General features: G+C 41.2%; 1 protein-coding gene across 1 annotated transcript in view; it reads right to left on the bottom strand.

Moving 5' to 3' along the window:
* Window positions 1-9851: 9851 nt before the first annotated feature.
* The window catches only part of LOC122815687, a 364725-nt gene continuing 356962 nt past the window's right edge, over window positions 9852-17614 (bottom strand). The window contains exon 9 of the mRNA XM_044088392.1: window positions 9852-10750. Coding sequence (XP_043944327.1) covers window positions 9852-10750 — 899 coding nt within the window. The remainder of the gene's footprint in view (window positions 10751-17614) is intronic.

The raw sequence follows: 17614 nt of genomic DNA, 5'->3' as shown, positions 1-17614 counted from the left end.
CGTACGGATAAATTTTTGGGGTCCTACAATGGACACCAATGTGCATATGTAAAGTGTAGAACTTGTTGGACTGTGTCCATCTGGCCAGTGGGTTTGACTGCTGCTGTATGTTCCCCAATCACGGATGTCTGTTTGACTACCCATATTATGTAGTGCTACGTAAACCAGGTTTTTCTAAACTGAACCCAAATGGTGTAAATCCAATGATGCAGGCTAACAAATGCTTTAACTAATCCTCAGATGTCCCACTAGGAAATTTCCGCTACTGTATTGTCAAAATAACATGACCAAAACATGTAGATCCTATTAATTCATTGAAGGATGTTCTTTATAAGTGGGAACGCCATAGTTTAAACATCCTATGACCTTCCTAGTTGATGTTGTTGGTGTGCCATTAGTATGTGTTCCGCAGGTTGCCCATTTGTTCCGTAGTATGGAAGCGAGTGATCCCCATTTTCTTGCTGGCAGATTGAGTGCTGTGTACGCCGGTATTCGCACGGTGGTCTGACTTTGTATGGGGAGTGTGTACTGTAGTCCCTATCTGTATTTCCTGTGTTATGCCTTACTGCAGCTGTGTAATTCCACCAGGTTTGCAGTTATGGGTGCCATCTTGGTCGTACGTTTGTCCATCCATGGGAATTGCCTACTGGATACTGGTATAGGGCTGTACACATTTCACAGCTGCATTTAGCATTCTCCGGTGGATGATTTGCATTATTAGTGGGGAGTAAGGCATGTGCTATACCCACATCCCTCCCATGGGGTGGGACAACGGATTATCTGCCAATCAACACCGAGCCCCATTTCTGCATACCCAGGATCCCATGGCTGCAACCCTCGACGGTACCCATTACACATCCTTCAGGTGTGCAGGACTGGGATGTGGATGCACCTCTATGGACTCGTCAATCTGGGGATTTCTGTTCATATGTCCTGCATTTCATGGACACTTGTCATCAACCTTAAACACGCTGGTGGTGTATATGTCTAGCTGTGCCATAGTCAGGGCTATCGCTTCTTCTGATAGTACGATAGCAGCTGGATGGTATTCCGTAAGGATCAATTTTTGGGTCCTACAATGGACACCAATGTGCATATGTAAAGTGTAGACCTTGTTGGACTATGTCCATCTGGCCAGTGGTTTTGACTGCTGCTGTATGTTCCCCAATCGCGGATGTCTGTTTGACTACCCATATTATGTAGTGCTACAAAAACCAGGTTATTCTAAAATGAACCCAAATGGTGTTAATCTAATGATGCAGGTTAGCAACTGCTTTAACTAATCCTCAGACATCTCAATAGGAAATATCAGCCACTGTCTTGTCAAATTAACACCAACAAAACATGTAGATCCTATTAATTCATTGAAGGATGTTCTTTATAAGTGGGAACGCCATAGTTTAAACATCCTATGACCTTCCTAGTTGACGTTGTTGGTGTGCCATTAGTATGTGTTCCGCAGGTCACCCATTTGTTCCGCAGTATGGACGCGAGTGATCCCCATTTTCTTGCTGGCAGATTGAGTGCTGTGTACGCCGGTATCCGCACGGCGGTCTGACTTTGTATGGGGAGTGTCTACTGTAGTCCCTATCTGTATTTCCTGTGTTATGCCTTACTGCAGCTGTGTAATTCCACCAGGTTTGCAGTTATGGGTGCCATCTTGGTCGTACGTTTGTCCATCCATGGGAATTGCCTACTGGACACTGGTATAGGGCTGTACACATTTCACAGCTGCATTTAGCATTCTCCGGTGGATGATTTGCATTATTAGTGGGGAGTAAGGCATGTGCTATACCCACATCCCTCCCACGGGGCGGGACAACGGATTATCTGCCAAACAACACCGAGCCCCATTTCTGCATACCCAGGATCCCATGGCTGCAACCCTTGACGGTACCCATTATACATCCTTCATGTGTGCGGGACTGGGATGTGGACGCACTTCTATGGACTCGACAATCTGGGGATTTCTGTTCATATGTCCTGCATTTCATGGACACTTGTCATCAACCTTAAACACGCTGGTCGTGCATATGTCTAGCTGTGCCATAGTCACGGCTGTTCACTCCTTCTAGGTCGCTCGATCGCAGCTGGTAGATGTGGCATACGGATCAATTTTTGGGGGTCCTACAATGGACACTGATGTGCATATGTAAAGTGTAGAGCTTGTTGGACTGTGTCCATCTGGCCAGTGGGTTTGACTGCTGCTGTATGTTCCCCAATCGCAGATGACTGTTTGACTACACATATTATGTAGTGCTACGAAAACCAGTTTTTCTGAAATGAACCCACATGGTGTAAATCCGATGATGCAGGTTAGCAACTGGTTTAAATAAACCTCAGAGGTCCCAATGGGAAATATCCGCCACTGTATTGTCAAAACTAACACCACCAAAACATGTAGATCCTACTAATTCATTGAAGGATGTTCTTTATAAGTGGGAACGCCATAGTTTAACCATCCTATGACCTTCCTAGTTGACGTTGTTGGTGTGCCATTAATATGTGTTCCACAGGTCGCCCATTTGTTCCGCAATATGGAAGCGTGTGATCCCCATTTTCTTGCTGGCAGATTGGGTGCTGTGTACGCCGGTATTCGCACGGCGGTCTGACTTTGTATGGGGTGTGTCTACTGTAGTCCCTATCTGTATACACATTCCACACCTGCATTTAGCATTATTAGGTGGATGCTTTGCATTATTAGTGGTGAGTAAGGCATGTGCTACACCCACATCCCTTCCACGGGGCGGGACAACGGATTATCTGCCAAACAACACCAAGCCCCATTTCTGCATACCCAGGATCCCATGGCTGCAACACTCGATGGTACCCATTACACATCCTTCATGTGTGCGGGACTGGGATGTGGACGCACTTCTATGGACTCGGGACTCTGGGGATTTCTGTCCATATGTCCTGCATGTCATGGACACTTGTCATCAACCTTAAACACGCTGGTGGTGCATACGTCTAGCTGTGCCGTAGTCATGGCTGTCGCTTCTTCTGGTTGAACGATAACAGCTGTATGATATTCCATAAGTATCAATTTTTGGGTCCTACAATGGACACCAATGTGCATGTGTAAAGTGTAGAACTTGTTGGACTGTGTCCATCTGGCTGGTGGTTTTGACTGACCTTCCTAGTTGACGTTGTTGGTGTGCCATTAGTATGTGTTCCACAGGTCACCCATTTGTTCCGCAGTATGGCAGCGAGTGATCCCCATTTTGGTGCTGGCAGATTGAGTGCTGTGTACGCCGGTATTCGCACGGCGGTCTAACCTTGTATGGGGAGTGTCTACTGTAGTCCCTATCTGTATTTCCTGTGTTATGCCTGACTGCAGCTGTGTAATTCCACCAGGTTTGCAGTTATGGGTGCCATCTTGGTCGTACGCTTGTCCATCCATGGGAATTGCCTACTGGACACTGGTATAGGGCTGTACACATTTCACACCTGCATTTAGCATTATCCGGTGGATGCTTTGCATTATTAGTGGGGAGTAAGGCATGTACTATACCCACATCCCTCCCACGGGGCGGGACAATGGATTATCTGCCAAACAACACCGAGCCCCATTTCTGCATACCCAGGATCCCATGGCTGCATCCCTCGATGGTACCCATTACACATCCTTCATGTGTGCGGGACTGGGATGTGGACGCACTTCTATGGACTCGACAATCTGGGGATTTCTGTTCATATGTCCTGCATTTCATGGACACTTGCCATCAACCTTAAACACGCTGGTGATGCATATGTCTAGCTGTGCCGTAGTCACGGCTGTCGCTTCTTCTGGGTGGAACAGTAGCAGCTGGATGATATAGCGTACGGATCAATTTTTGGGGTCCTAAAACAAATAACTGAATAAATAATAATGAATAATTTAATAATCAAACTGATAATATGTTATTTGGACAATAGCTTCTGCTATTGGCATACAATGCTGTGGGTGGTGCCGGTTACCATACATATGGCTTTCTCAAAAGCCGACTTCACACTTCTAAACACTAGTGTGGTCTCCTTTAAGGCCCCTGAGCCAGTGGTAAACATTACTCAAGCCACTGAATCACTTGCATATGCCTTCTACCAGCACCTACAGGACTGCATGGATCAGGCAATCCCTTACACAACTGTGAGTCTTTGTACCAATGCCAAGCATCCAGTCTGGTGTACCCCAGCCATACACAAGCTCTACAACAAAAGGAGGTAGCTACTACAAAACAGAGCAGAATCCTTGTAAGGTATGACACCCTTGCTCATTATATGTGAAGAACTACAAGCTGTCATGACATCATCCAGGGCAAATCCGACAGATATATCACCAAGGACTCGACGGACAATCATACGGCCTTCTTTAGCTATGTTGGACACCTGGGAGGACACTCCCAGATATGCTCGGACTGGGTTCAGGATGATGTGACGTTTACTGAACATACACACATTGCCAACATACTGGCTGACAGGTTCGGTGCAAACATCTCCCCCCACCCACCCCCCCACATGGAGAGATGTCTGTACCAGAGGATTGTGGCCCCCTTCACTTCTGTAATGCACAGGTGGGACATGCTCTCCCCAAGGCAGTGAACACAGCATCCATGGGACCAGATGGTGTCCCGGCTGTGTACTCCACAAACTCATTGAGGGATTAGACCCACAGTTAGGACGGCTGTTTCATCTTAGCCTCACCTCAGGTAACGTACCCAAGTTGTGGCGCACAGCGACTGTAGTCCCACTTCACAGGGGCAGTGCCTCCACTGACCCTGGTAATTACCGTCCCATTAGCTTGACAATCCTTATCTGCAAAGCCATGGGGAAGGATCATAATGGAACTCATAGATGGCGACATAGGGGACTTGCATGCTTTGCATCCAACCCAGTTTGGCTTGGTCAAAGGCAGATCATGCGTTTAAAACTTGGTTGACGTTTTAGGAACAGTCACTGAGGCCATTGATGAGGGTCGGGCAGTCCATACAGCCTACCTCGACCTGGCAAAGGCCTTCAACACAATACCCCCCTCAGGTATCATTGATAAACCCATCGGCTTGGATGTGAACCCGTACATCGCAGGATGGGTTGCAAACTGGCTAGGTGACACAACCCACATGGTCATAGTTGCTGGCACCATGTCAGACTCACAGCCGGTCACAGGCGGTGTCCCACGGGGCTCAGTCCTGGGTCCACTCTTTTTCTGCATCTACATTTCCAAAGTACAAGCAATCACAGGGGGGTTATGGCTGACAATGTTTGCAGATGACTGCGAACTGGGTGCCATAGTGGGATGGACATCTGACACAGATATCCTTCAGAAGGGCCTCACAGATATGGATATCTGGTGCCAGGGACATGGCCTACAGCTAAATGCTGGGAAATGCATAGTCATACCCTTCGGGAAGAACATGGTTACCCCTTGCTGCCATATAGGTGGCAATCCACTGAGCACAGAGGGAGTTACCAGGGATCTGGGGACCCAGGTTGTCAGTCACCATTCGTTCGACACACACGTTGCTAACGTAGTTAGGTAGACCTTCTACATTGCACACCTGATGGTGCAGGGATCCACATCTAGATCAGGGGAGGTCATTGTCTCCTTGTACTCATCACTCATTAGACCTATGATTGAGTACATTGCCCCGTTCGGGGAATATCTGACCCGACACCTGCAGCAGCTGGGAAGGCCCCATAGGTTCATCGTCAGACGGATGCAGGGTGTCAGAAATTTGTGTTATGCTGCCCAACTGACAGGACTCCTGTACCATTCAGTCACATACCACTTGCTCAGTGGTGACCTGTGCCTGACATACAAGGCCATGTCGACCCATATTTGATGACTATGCTTCACCTAATGGATCTACATCCCTCAGAACCACAGGGGCAGGTGACGTGAACCTTGACACGGTCATTAATGGAATGTGTTGGAGGGACAGATTCATCACCCAGACACTCACTATGCTGTGGAACAACATCCCAGTACATGTGAGGCAGAGCGCCTCGCTGGCCTTGTTCGAGGGGGATCTTGACCAATGGATGGGGGATTGCAGATATACCCCAGGGATTACTTAATTGTCACTGCTTGACAGAGGTACAGCAGTATAATAGGCATTGTTATCTTTGGACTGGAGGGTTGGCAAAGGTAACATAACTATGGACTAGGGTTATAGCTGCCCTTGGGCATAGCCTACTATGTACCTATGGACCTATGAACCTATGTTCATAGTTTGTCCCATTCACACTTGTCTATCCCCTATCCTCATTCGTATGTGTATATTTCTGTGGCACATGATTGAACTGTGTATTACATGCAGGTATGCTGTGTACAGTGCACATAAGTCACGGTTGATTACAGTGTATCTGTGTACCTACCTCTGTGATACTGAGGACTACCACACATCCTTCGCAGCATTACATGCATATGTCCATACTATTATTCGTTGGCCTGTGGGGGGTTGTTAGGGCAACGGTTACACGTGTCTCTGTTTGTGCACGCGTCATGGTGGTCTTTGACCTGCCTCCGTTGCTGTCGTGGGATGGACGTTAGTGTTGGTGTGTGTTTGGGATGTGTTTCCACTGCCGGTACATCTGTGGGGGGTGGGGTTGGCACATGTTCCTCTTTGCGGCGAGCCCCATCCTGGACATTTGTGTCATGCGTCAACACTTGGCACATGCCATATGTCCTGTGCTATTCCCGCAATCGTGTATGCCTTCCTGAATTACTACTGCGTGTTACTGGCAGTTTGTATCTGGTACGCATGGCTATTATGTTGGATAGCTTGGCCTATTCCCATGCTATGACATACCCATTCATCCAGGCATATACATGTTATTTCATCCTTTGCATTGGCCGTGGGTGTTTGGCCATCCGGCAACGCTATTCTCAACGTGTGATGTCCCACCTTCACCTTCTGTGCATGTGGCACCCTGTTGGGGCATCCTGCTTGGTGGGCAGATGTTCCACCGTATGTGTTGTGTTTGACATGTCTGCATAGCTAATCATCAGTACGGTGGCTGAACATACTGCCTTGTCCAGATGTGTACAGTTATGGGCACCGTGGCGTGTGCACGCCTATGGGGTTTCGACAGGTCCATACCACATGCGGGATGTACACATTCTGCCGACACATTCACATGCAGCCATTTGGATATCTGTACCTGAGGTGGGATGTTAACATGTGGGGTAAATATTTGCCCGCGTGGCACTGCCTAGGACAATACTTCTTACTACATTTCAAGTATACCCGTTGTGTGTAGGTGTGCAGCTGCACAAGACTGCTGGCTGGGTTGGGTGTACGGTCGTACATGGGTGCGGGTTACATGCTATGACGGGGCTGTTGTGTATTACATTTGCATGCATGGGTTCTGCTTCTGGATATTTCGCTTAGGCATACGCCATCCTATGTGTATGCGACGGGCACGTTGCTGGGTGTAGTACATGTTGCTATGCACATGTTTGTCTGTGTTTAGGGTATCTGGTTTCCTTCTTGTTGTTATATTGACACGGCTACCCGGCTGTGTACTCTCACTACTGCTGGTGACCATGCCCATGTGGCTAGTTCTGTGTAGGTGCGGCGCGCTGACATGCTGCGGTACACCTTCACTGGGTATGCCCACTGACAGTGCATTGCGTGACGTACACGGTATTACGCGTATCCTTTGTTCCTTGGACGGGTACAATTTGGACTTCATGGGTTAATGTTTGGTTCTCCATTTTGTGTGGATGGGTACTATGTTGCATACTCTGCGTACGTTTCATTATCCACGGACCCTGGCTGGTGCGGTTACTATTGCAGGCGGCCTGTGGAAGTCAGCACTTTAGGTTGCTCATCGCCTGCCGGCTTGGCCAGGCCTACGGCCGCATCCTACTTCGGCTCGCTCACGTGTCCTCTGCACGTGTCTGTGGTTGCGGAGCGCACTCATTACTATGCATATGGCGCTGCTACGCCGATTATACACTGCACTGCCGGCGCAAGCCTTACACCGGCCTTGCGCCGAGCTTCATGAATCCCGGGGAGGATGTTAGTATCAGAAATGTTCATATTCTAATATAGGAAAAAAGCACTACATTTAGTAGCTTGGTGCATAATTCTAATCCATGACATATAATTGATCAAGACTTCTACTGATTCAAGGCACTGTAAACTATGGGGAAATGAAAGTACAGTGAAATACTCCATATTTAGAATATATCCCTACCAAAAATGGCAGAGGAAGTAGCAACCTGTCCCCCTGTTGAGAATATAAAATCTTGAGTATATCCCTAGTAAAATGAGGTGGGTGGAAATAACTACTACTTTTTAAGGTATTTTGACTGCAAATGATGTTAGTGAAGTGTTTTAATAAAACTGCAATCTGTGGAAGAGAATGTCATAGAACAGGATGGCAGGAAGAGATCAATTACTCCCCCACTTCATTTTCACTGCGTGAGATCAGGCCAAAACTTCAATTGCATTGAGCACACCCATGAGTTACTATGTGAAACATCTAAAAAGCATGGAAGATATAACAAATGAGACTTAGCAGAAGGATGAAACTCTGTTTAATGCTAGGATAGTTACATTATAAAATTGAAAGATAGGTTAAACATTGCTGTGCAAATAGTTAAGGAACATATGCAATAAGCACAAGAGATACAACAAAGGTAGTATTATAAGACTGACACACTTAGTGAGCTTAAAACAGGGAATAACCTATTAATGTTTGTTCCCTCTGCTAAAACACATTCCTAGTAAAAGAGAACTGGAAACAGTTGCACATCTCATTGCTGGGTGTGATACACTCATGGCTGAGATTCTTTACCCTGTAAGACACAATAATGTGGCAACACCATTGTATTGTGGAATGTGAAGTGCTACAACTCAGAAGGAGCAAAGAAGCATTGGAAAGATGAAACACAAAGCATTAACAAGGATGAATTTTATATCACATGGGATGACCCAATACCAACAGTTGAAAAATAGATGCAAGAAAAACAGATAAAGTATTACAAGAAAAAAGGAGTAGCATTGATCATTGAAATTGCTTCACCTAGCAGTTGCAGCTCTTACATGCAGAAATAATCAAATTAATTAAATACCAGGACTTGCAAAAATAAATGAGAACAATGTGGACAAAAGATTCCTAGACAGTTTCAATAGTTGTAGCAGCAACAGTACTGAGAGAAAATAATTTACAATCGTAAATTATATATGCTACCTAAGCATGTAATCCCATACAAACTGCAAAAGGATGTAACTCTGGATGCATTGTGGATGCTGAAAAGAGCACCCTTAACTAACATGACAGCCTGAAAAAATACTAACTTCATGAACTCTAATCATTCCCTGACTTTGGAAAGGGGTCCATTTCCATCATGGTATTAGAAACTTGAAACACTTGGATATATTAAAACAAGATTGTCTTGGCAGACTTCTTCTGAATCATTTCCAATTATGATTTGCCCTCTTTGTTTAATACATTCCAGGCTTAATTTCCCTATTCTAGCATTAGTCTAATTAGAACTATAAAAACAGGTAAAATAATAAAATGTTTGTTATTAGGTATGAACTTTAATAGGACAACACTTTTTCTTCTTAACTTCAAGATTATTTGATTATTAGGGTTTCTTGAGTAAACCTGGCGGAAAATCTGTATAACAAACTAAACTGACCAACAGTTGTTCTGAAACAGTATATATGTTCCAAATGCTACTTTCCTGTAAAGCTATATACAGATTGAGTTCCTTGATAATATTACAATTTGTTTTCTGGAGGGTAACCAGAAATGACTGAAGATTTTCATCTAATTTTCAATTAATTTGAGCATGCCAACACAATTCTACCTATACTTCTTGTAATCTGGATGTCTGTTTTTCTGATTATACTTTATTTAGTGTTTTGTTGCCTCACAATGTACCCCCTAGTATTCATGTCTGGTCTTATTAGAATAATATAGCATTTTGGTGAAAATATACAAAGTAACAACCCAATGCTAGATGACAGAATTGCAAAAATCTCAACAGCAACCATGTACTTCCCTTTTGTGCTGATGTAAGCTGGAACAAATGTCAGCCAAACACTTACAAAAACAATCATGCTGAATGTGATAAATTTGGTCTCATTAAAACTATCTGGCAGGTTTCTGGCAAGAAATGCTATTAAGAGGCTTACAGTTGCTAACATCCCTAAATATCCCAGCATGCAATAGAACATGAGTACAGAACCCTCATTACACTGAATTACTGTTTTCTCTGGAATCTTTTTGTCAGTCTCTGAGAAGGGTGGAGAAACTGATATCCACACAATGCATATAATAAACTGAAACAAAAAACAACAAAATATTGTAAAAAATGATGTCTTTGATCCAACCAAGTTCTTCAGTCGGCTTCCTGGTTTTGTTGCATTAAAAGCAATCACTACGGTAACAGTTTTGGCAAGAACAGCAGAAACACAGATGGAAAAGAATATCCCAAAAGCTGGTTGTCTGAAAATGCAAGTTTCATTGTTTGGAGGACCAATAAATATTAAAGCAGTCAATAAACAAAACAGGTTACTTATAAGGAGAAAGTAGCTGACTTCCCGGTTATTTGCTTTGACAACTGGTGTATCTTGATGTTTGATGAAGATACACAGAACCCCTAGAGGCATGAATGAGAAGACAACAGCAATCACAGCTAGTGAGGTACCCAAGGGGTCTTCATATGAGAGGAACTCAACATATTTCATAATGCAGAAATCTTTTTCAGTATTTGGCCAGTAATCCTCTGGGCATCGTATACAAATACCTGTAATAAAAAAAAAGAAAGAAAGAAAAAAAGAATGCTCCCAGTATCACCTATTAAGCAGTGTTGACTTTTGCATGTAACCTTTCTATGAATACTCTCTATAAAACTATATTTGTTATTATACATAATTTTATTTATTTTTTATTTTATTTTTGTTTAGCAGGATAGTCCGACTGGGTCACATAACCCATTTTCAGTAGTCATATGCAGAGGCATCTCAGCTTTAAAACACTCCCCAGCATTCAATAATGCCTACACTTTATGTGCACTAAGTGTACACTGTTCTGAGTGAACAGACAACACAGACATAACTCACACCTTCTTCCTCCTAATTTTAGTTTTCCTAGTGATATTTTGCAGCTTTAAATATTGACAGGGATTCATAAAGGTTACCACAAAGTGTAGACTACATGTACACTTAGTGTAATCTTTGTGAGTGACTAGAAAGAACAAAAACATACGAATTTTATTGAATACATATCATGTACAATTAGTGTAGGCTTTATTGAATCATGCTTTGTTTTAATTTACCCAATAAAATTACAATTTAAAATTTAAATTAAGCCCTACCCTCAAATTACTTTAATTATAAATATTTCATTACTGAAATGAATATGCCCATGAAATAATTACCTTAAACTATAAAAAAGCAGTGTGATCTCATAAATAAAACTATGCTGATAAATAGAATGCTGTCTTCTTATCCTCTTGACAGATTTGAAAAAGTTCCCAGCTAGTCAGTCAATGATCCATTATTATGTACCGTAAGTTCTGACATCACTGATCTTTTTACAATTGCTGTCAGTGATTAAGCCATTCCCAATACTTATTCCAAGCACTGACCAAGAGGAACAGAAGTGCCTCAGCAGCTGGATAAGGGTTCTACCCACAGATGCTGTAACTTGTGATCACTGCCTGCAAAATGACAGATACTTGAATCTGTGCATAGTGTTGGTAGCATATCCATCTTTGGATGAATACTAAAACATATCTCCTTAATTAAAAATAATCAACAGAGAATAAGACCAGAAGAGGGGTTAATGGCAGATATATTGCTTTGTGGAACTCTGAGAAACATAATTTATAGTGAAATACAGTCAAATGTTAATCACTGAAGCAAGTATAGAGAATTGCCTGGCATTTCTTAAATAGCCAGACAGTAACATATCAAACCTGATTTCTGCAAAAAAAAATAATATATATATATATATATATATATATATATATATATATATATATATATATAGACACACACACCTTATCTGCTATGTATGTGAGTAGGACAGTGGCCTCTAATACATACAGTAACTAACATGCAGTACTAGACATAAATACTGTTTCATTAAAATAAAACAAAACAACTAAATAAATAACTACATAAATACATGCATGCATACATAAATAAATAAATAATAACAGGCAATGGCTTCCACATGGCAATAAAAACGTACAGAGGGAAAAATCAAACAGTGATAGGAATTCAAAGAATACTGATTATGGTGTGTATTATATAAAATATTCTACTCCAAGCTGGTAACTGTATAGGGTTATGGATGTGAGATTCCTGCTATACAGAAAACTATATATATTTCAAAAATTGTCTGAAAAGCACTGAGGCAAGATGCAATATTTCAAATGTTCCTGCATTCTTCTGGTAAACATGACTTGTGTAGGAGTTGAACAAATATTTCCTGCTGATAATGTCTAAACTGGAAAAGAAATAGCCCAACCAGTACTTTAAAGTACTCTGAAGAATACTGTGGATATAGCAAAGCACATTAAGCTCTGATCTTTACCAGTGGCAAAAGACATATTATTTAGTCTCAATTAGAATGATGCTTCCTTTAAATAAGGAATGTTCTACTCACACGAAAAAAAATCATATCAGTTCTCTAAACATAAACTGACCAGATAAAAACTGGGTAATCTTATTATGTAATCTCTCTTATTATGTAATCTCTCTCTATCTCAATATATGAATGCACCACATGCATGCCCATGCACATGCGCACACGCGCGCGCACATACACACACACACACACACACACACACACACACACACACACGCACACACACAATGACACACACACACAAATATATACTGTAGAGAGAGACTAACAGAAAGAGAGTTTTGTTGTGAGCAGTACAAAGCTTTGCTATAGGAAACGATAAGGAGAGGTTAGAAAAGATGAAGTGGGAATGCAAATGCAATATCCAAAGGAAAAGTAGGAGGACATTATTTTATGGCTCACCAGTGTGCAACAAAGGCTAGTAGGTTTGTAATTTTTGTATGGGGGAGTGAGCAAATGAAATTTAAGACACCAAACAGACTTCAGATACATTTTTTGGGGTACACAGCAAATGCTGGAGGTATTATTGGAAAGAGAGGGGACCACTGGGAACATATTTTTGGGAATGTAATAAACTGGCAAAATTTAAAAATTCCCTGCAGGGTGATTGCCATTAATATTAGGCAGCAAATTATTAGCGCTAAGGAAATGATTCTTTTGAGTTGGGATATAACAGCTCAATTGCCTAGACACAGAAAGACCTTTCTAAATTTAATGCAGTACATTGGGCATGGTGATCACTGTCCAATATTCAGAAAAACACAAACCAATTAAGTGCCAGAGTGGAGCCCAATCCGACTTTAACAATTGCTAAGCAATCCCCTACTAAAGTTGTTGAGGTTGGGTCCAGCACCAGGCAGTAAAATCCACCAGTACTTATCAGAAAATGATAGCAGCAGAAATAAAAAAAAATGTTTCTGTCTGGTCTCCATACCAGTAGCATGTTACCAACTTCCTCAAATAAACTTAACTACTAAATAACAGGATAGGTAGTGTCCATTTACTGATGGACATAAACTCTGGCACTCAAATGTATGTTACTATTTAGTGACTTCAAGCCACATTTGATTGTCTAAAACCCACAGGTTTTATGAAGAACAGACCAAATCTATGACTCAATTATCTGGATGCTCTGTGAAAACCTGAACTGTTGAGAGACACAGAGGTGAGTGTAAATGTAACAGACTGCATTACAGTACATTTCTGACAGTTCTGCTAAGTGTTTCATGACTTTGAAAGCCAGTAAAATGCTTTGCAATTTTCCCTGTAACCAGCAGTACATGGAGTAGATAAAGCTTCAGGCACTACAAAGAATTATGATAGTGTGACTGATCATAACCTTAAATTATGTTCAAAACATGGATGCCAAGATTCATCTCTAATGCTTTGTTCTCAAGGTGAATTTCTTGACAACCACAGTGTGAAGATATAATACTTACAAATAGCATCAGATGTTATAGCCTATCTCAATCTTGATAAACAGAACTATAACAGAGGCTACAATTCCCTCTCTTTGGAAAATATCATATGTCATCCCACTTCACAAGGGTGGCTCCTCTATGGAAATTTCAAACTTTAGACCTATAGCAATACTGTCCCCAATAGCAAAAATAATGGAAAGGTGTGTTCACAAGCAACTCCTATACTATCTCACCCAAAACAATCTTTTGTCCAAAACTCAACATGGCTTTCGCCCCCATCACAGTACAACTACCGCCCTCCTCTCCTTGGTTGACTCAGTCAACTGTAACCATAATAACAAACTAATTACTTCTGCTTCTCTTTCTGGACTTGTCAAAAGCCTTTGACATGGTCAACCATCAACTATTGCTCCACACCCTCGAAACTCTTCACCTTGACAACTCAGCCCTAAGCTGGTTTAATGCTTACCTCTCAGGTAGACAACAAGCAGTCCAGTGGCAAAGCAAGCTATCTCACTTATTACCTAACACCATAGGTGTTCCCCAAGGCTCTATACTTGGTCCCCTTCTTTTCTCGGTATTCATAAATGATCTCTATTTAGTCATCCCCAAAGCCACCTGCATTCAATATGCAGATGACTCCACACTAATCTGATCTGACGTTTCTCTCCATAATCTCCAGGTAGCCACCCAAAACTGCTTTGCTGCGGTTGAAAAATGGTTCACAGAACGGAAACTTATCCTGAATCCAACAAAAACCAAGTTACTATTAATTTTCCCCTCCTCAACCACTTCCTTAGGGCAAAATCCTTCTCTCATTAATAATATGACCTTCCATGTTCAGTCCACTAATGGCACCATCATAGAGCCTGTTACCAACACCAAACTACTAGGCGTCATTATAGATCACAAGCTCAAATTTGACTTGCACATCAGTCAAACTATAAAGACAGTAAACAAGAAACGTGGTTCCATGTACAGAATTAAGAAATTTCTAACTCCCAATACCAAACTAACCATAGCACGTACACACCTCCTCTCCACCCTACTGTATGCCTCTCCAGTACTTTCCTTCCTAAATAAAAGTGAGCATAATAAACTCTCTATTGCTTATAACCATATTGCCAAATTCGTTACAGGAGAACCGTATCGTACTCATCATTGCATTAACCTAAAGAAACTTGACTGGTTAGAACTCCCTAATCTTCTCAAACTTAACCATCTTACTGAAGCATTCAAAATAATTAAGGAACCAGAGAAAACCCCCTCACTGAACCAACTTTTAACCCCCTACACCAATCTTAGCTGCCTCCGATCTTCACATAGTGTCCTGATACAAACTATCAAATCTAACAACTTAGGTGGAGATGCTCTCTATGCTAACTCCATTGGAAAACTATGGAATTCCCTTCCTAATAACCTAAAACTAACTACCTCTCTCAACCAGTTCAAAAGTAATCTTAAATTATTCTTAAAAGCTCATTGGCTATGTCCTTGTACTAAACTGGACTAGTCCAAATAAGTCCACAAACACCCCTTGTCATTTCCTATTGCCCTCTCTCCCTGTTCTTTTTCCACTATATCCCTATAATTACATGTTTATAACATCTCTAGTTCCTCTGACTGCCTTCCCCTCATAATCACTATGAGAGTTTTATTGTATAAATACTTCATCCTTCTCCTCTGAGCTTATAATCTTAATCCTCAATACTGTCTAGTGTAGCCCAATTTCACTTTCCTATACATCACTTGACTATTTTACCTATGCTCTGTTTAAATTGTCATCTCTTCCTATCATGTTATCAAGAATTAATTTAATTTAGGAAGATTGTATCTCACTATGTCAAAACAAAGTCTTGATTTTTTAATGTGGAGCTTTTCTCCCTGGGTCTCTAACCGGCAATGGCTATGTTTATTTCTGTGTCTCTAATTAATAGCTTTATCAAGAATTTATCTGTATGTAAGTCAAAGTCCTGTTTTTACTGTGGATTTTTTCTCCCCGGGTCTCCACTGAAAATGGATATGTATCCAGTTGGATTAACCCGGTAAACAAATGTAAAATAAATAAATAAATAAATAAATAATAAGGAGGTTATAACCGGTGACTCAATTATAATCATCAGTTATTGGCCTCCAGTAACGCAATTGTTAAAAAATAGAAATCAAATTCTAAACAAACCATAAATGAAGACTTGAATGTTGTATAGGAAATACAAAATTTAAGGTAATTTCTTAGAAAAGGGAAGGAACAAACTACATTGAAATAGATGGAATATATGGGATCAATACATCCAGAAAGATGTTCAGGATGAGGAGTGAAGTTTCAGTGAATGCAGGACTTGAATAATTCATGTAATGTTGCAGTAAGTGATAACTGTTGCATACATGAAAATGAAAAATGTTTGTACAATTTCCTTTTAATATTTGGCTAAACATGAATTTAGTTAAAGTGTTTAAACAATCCATACAGGAAAAATCCAAACAGCATTGCGAATTGCCTAAAGAAGAAAGGGGTATAGTTTAACAATTTAAAAATAAAATATGTTTCTCAGAATCTTTTTCTTATTTTAGTTAAAAGAATATGCTAGTCATAAACTTAGAGAAACCGGCGCTTGTACAAAAATGTCTTTGACGAAATTGATGTATTAACATTTGACCCTTATGACACAAAAATCAACTTTTCTAGAATAAAAGCTGTGGGAAGTATAACTGTGGGGAAACATATTTATGCTGGAAATAGATCATTATAACAGTAAATGATAATATCTCAGTTCTATATCACATTATCAGAGTCCTTTATTTTTCAAAACACAGCCTCTTCCATTTTGTCATGCATAGACAACAGCAGGCCTGCACTGGAGTAGATTGAAGTGGGCCTGCATATGGTTTTCTGTTATATCCAACATTAGTGCACATTCTCTTTAGTTTTTTAATACAGAGTGCTTGGTCATAGAAGGCTGGATCAGGTAGATAAAATAAACCTATAGATATATTTATAAAGAATGAAATGTAAAACAAAATAAAAAAACAGAACTTTTAAAACAAAATAAAAAGTAGTAGGATGATATATGCCTAATGAGTGACTAGCTATGATAAGGGAAGAAGTTTTTAGGATTAGCTAAAATTATCATGGTAGGGGTGATAAATCCATTACATGAAAAATGGATTCTTTAACATTCACAACTGTGATCATTACAGAAACATCGATCTCCAGTCACACTGAATGCAAACACTAGAGAGATTAATTGATTAATGAATATGCAAAGCAGGACTAAGTAAGATGGAGAGTTGAGTAGTTCCAATTTAGATTAGGATGCAGTGCAACTAATTGGATGTTTGCAGTGAGACAGATAGGGGAGGAGAATTTGGAGATGAGAAAAAAGAGTCTGGCTAGGCATTCCATATGAAAAGGTCTCAGGAAAGATGGCTCAAAGTCATGGTAACACTGGTAGAATTAGTGCAATCTGTGTTCAAGGACTCAATGACAAAAATGCCAACAGACTCACATAGGTGTTCTCAGTTGGAGTAAGTGTGCATAGAGGTTCGTCTCTGAGCTCACTCCTGCTCATACTGGTGACATGATACATTAGAAA

Source organism: Protopterus annectens, chromosome 1.part1 (genome assembly GCF_019279795.1).
Source record: "Protopterus annectens isolate FY-2018-M chromosome 1.part1, PAN1.0, whole genome shotgun sequence".
Classification (NCBI taxonomy): Eukaryota; Metazoa; Chordata; order Ceratodontiformes; family Protopteridae; genus Protopterus; species Protopterus annectens.
Note: the sequence above shows the minus strand (reverse complement) of the source record. Positions and strands in the feature narration are given on the sequence as shown.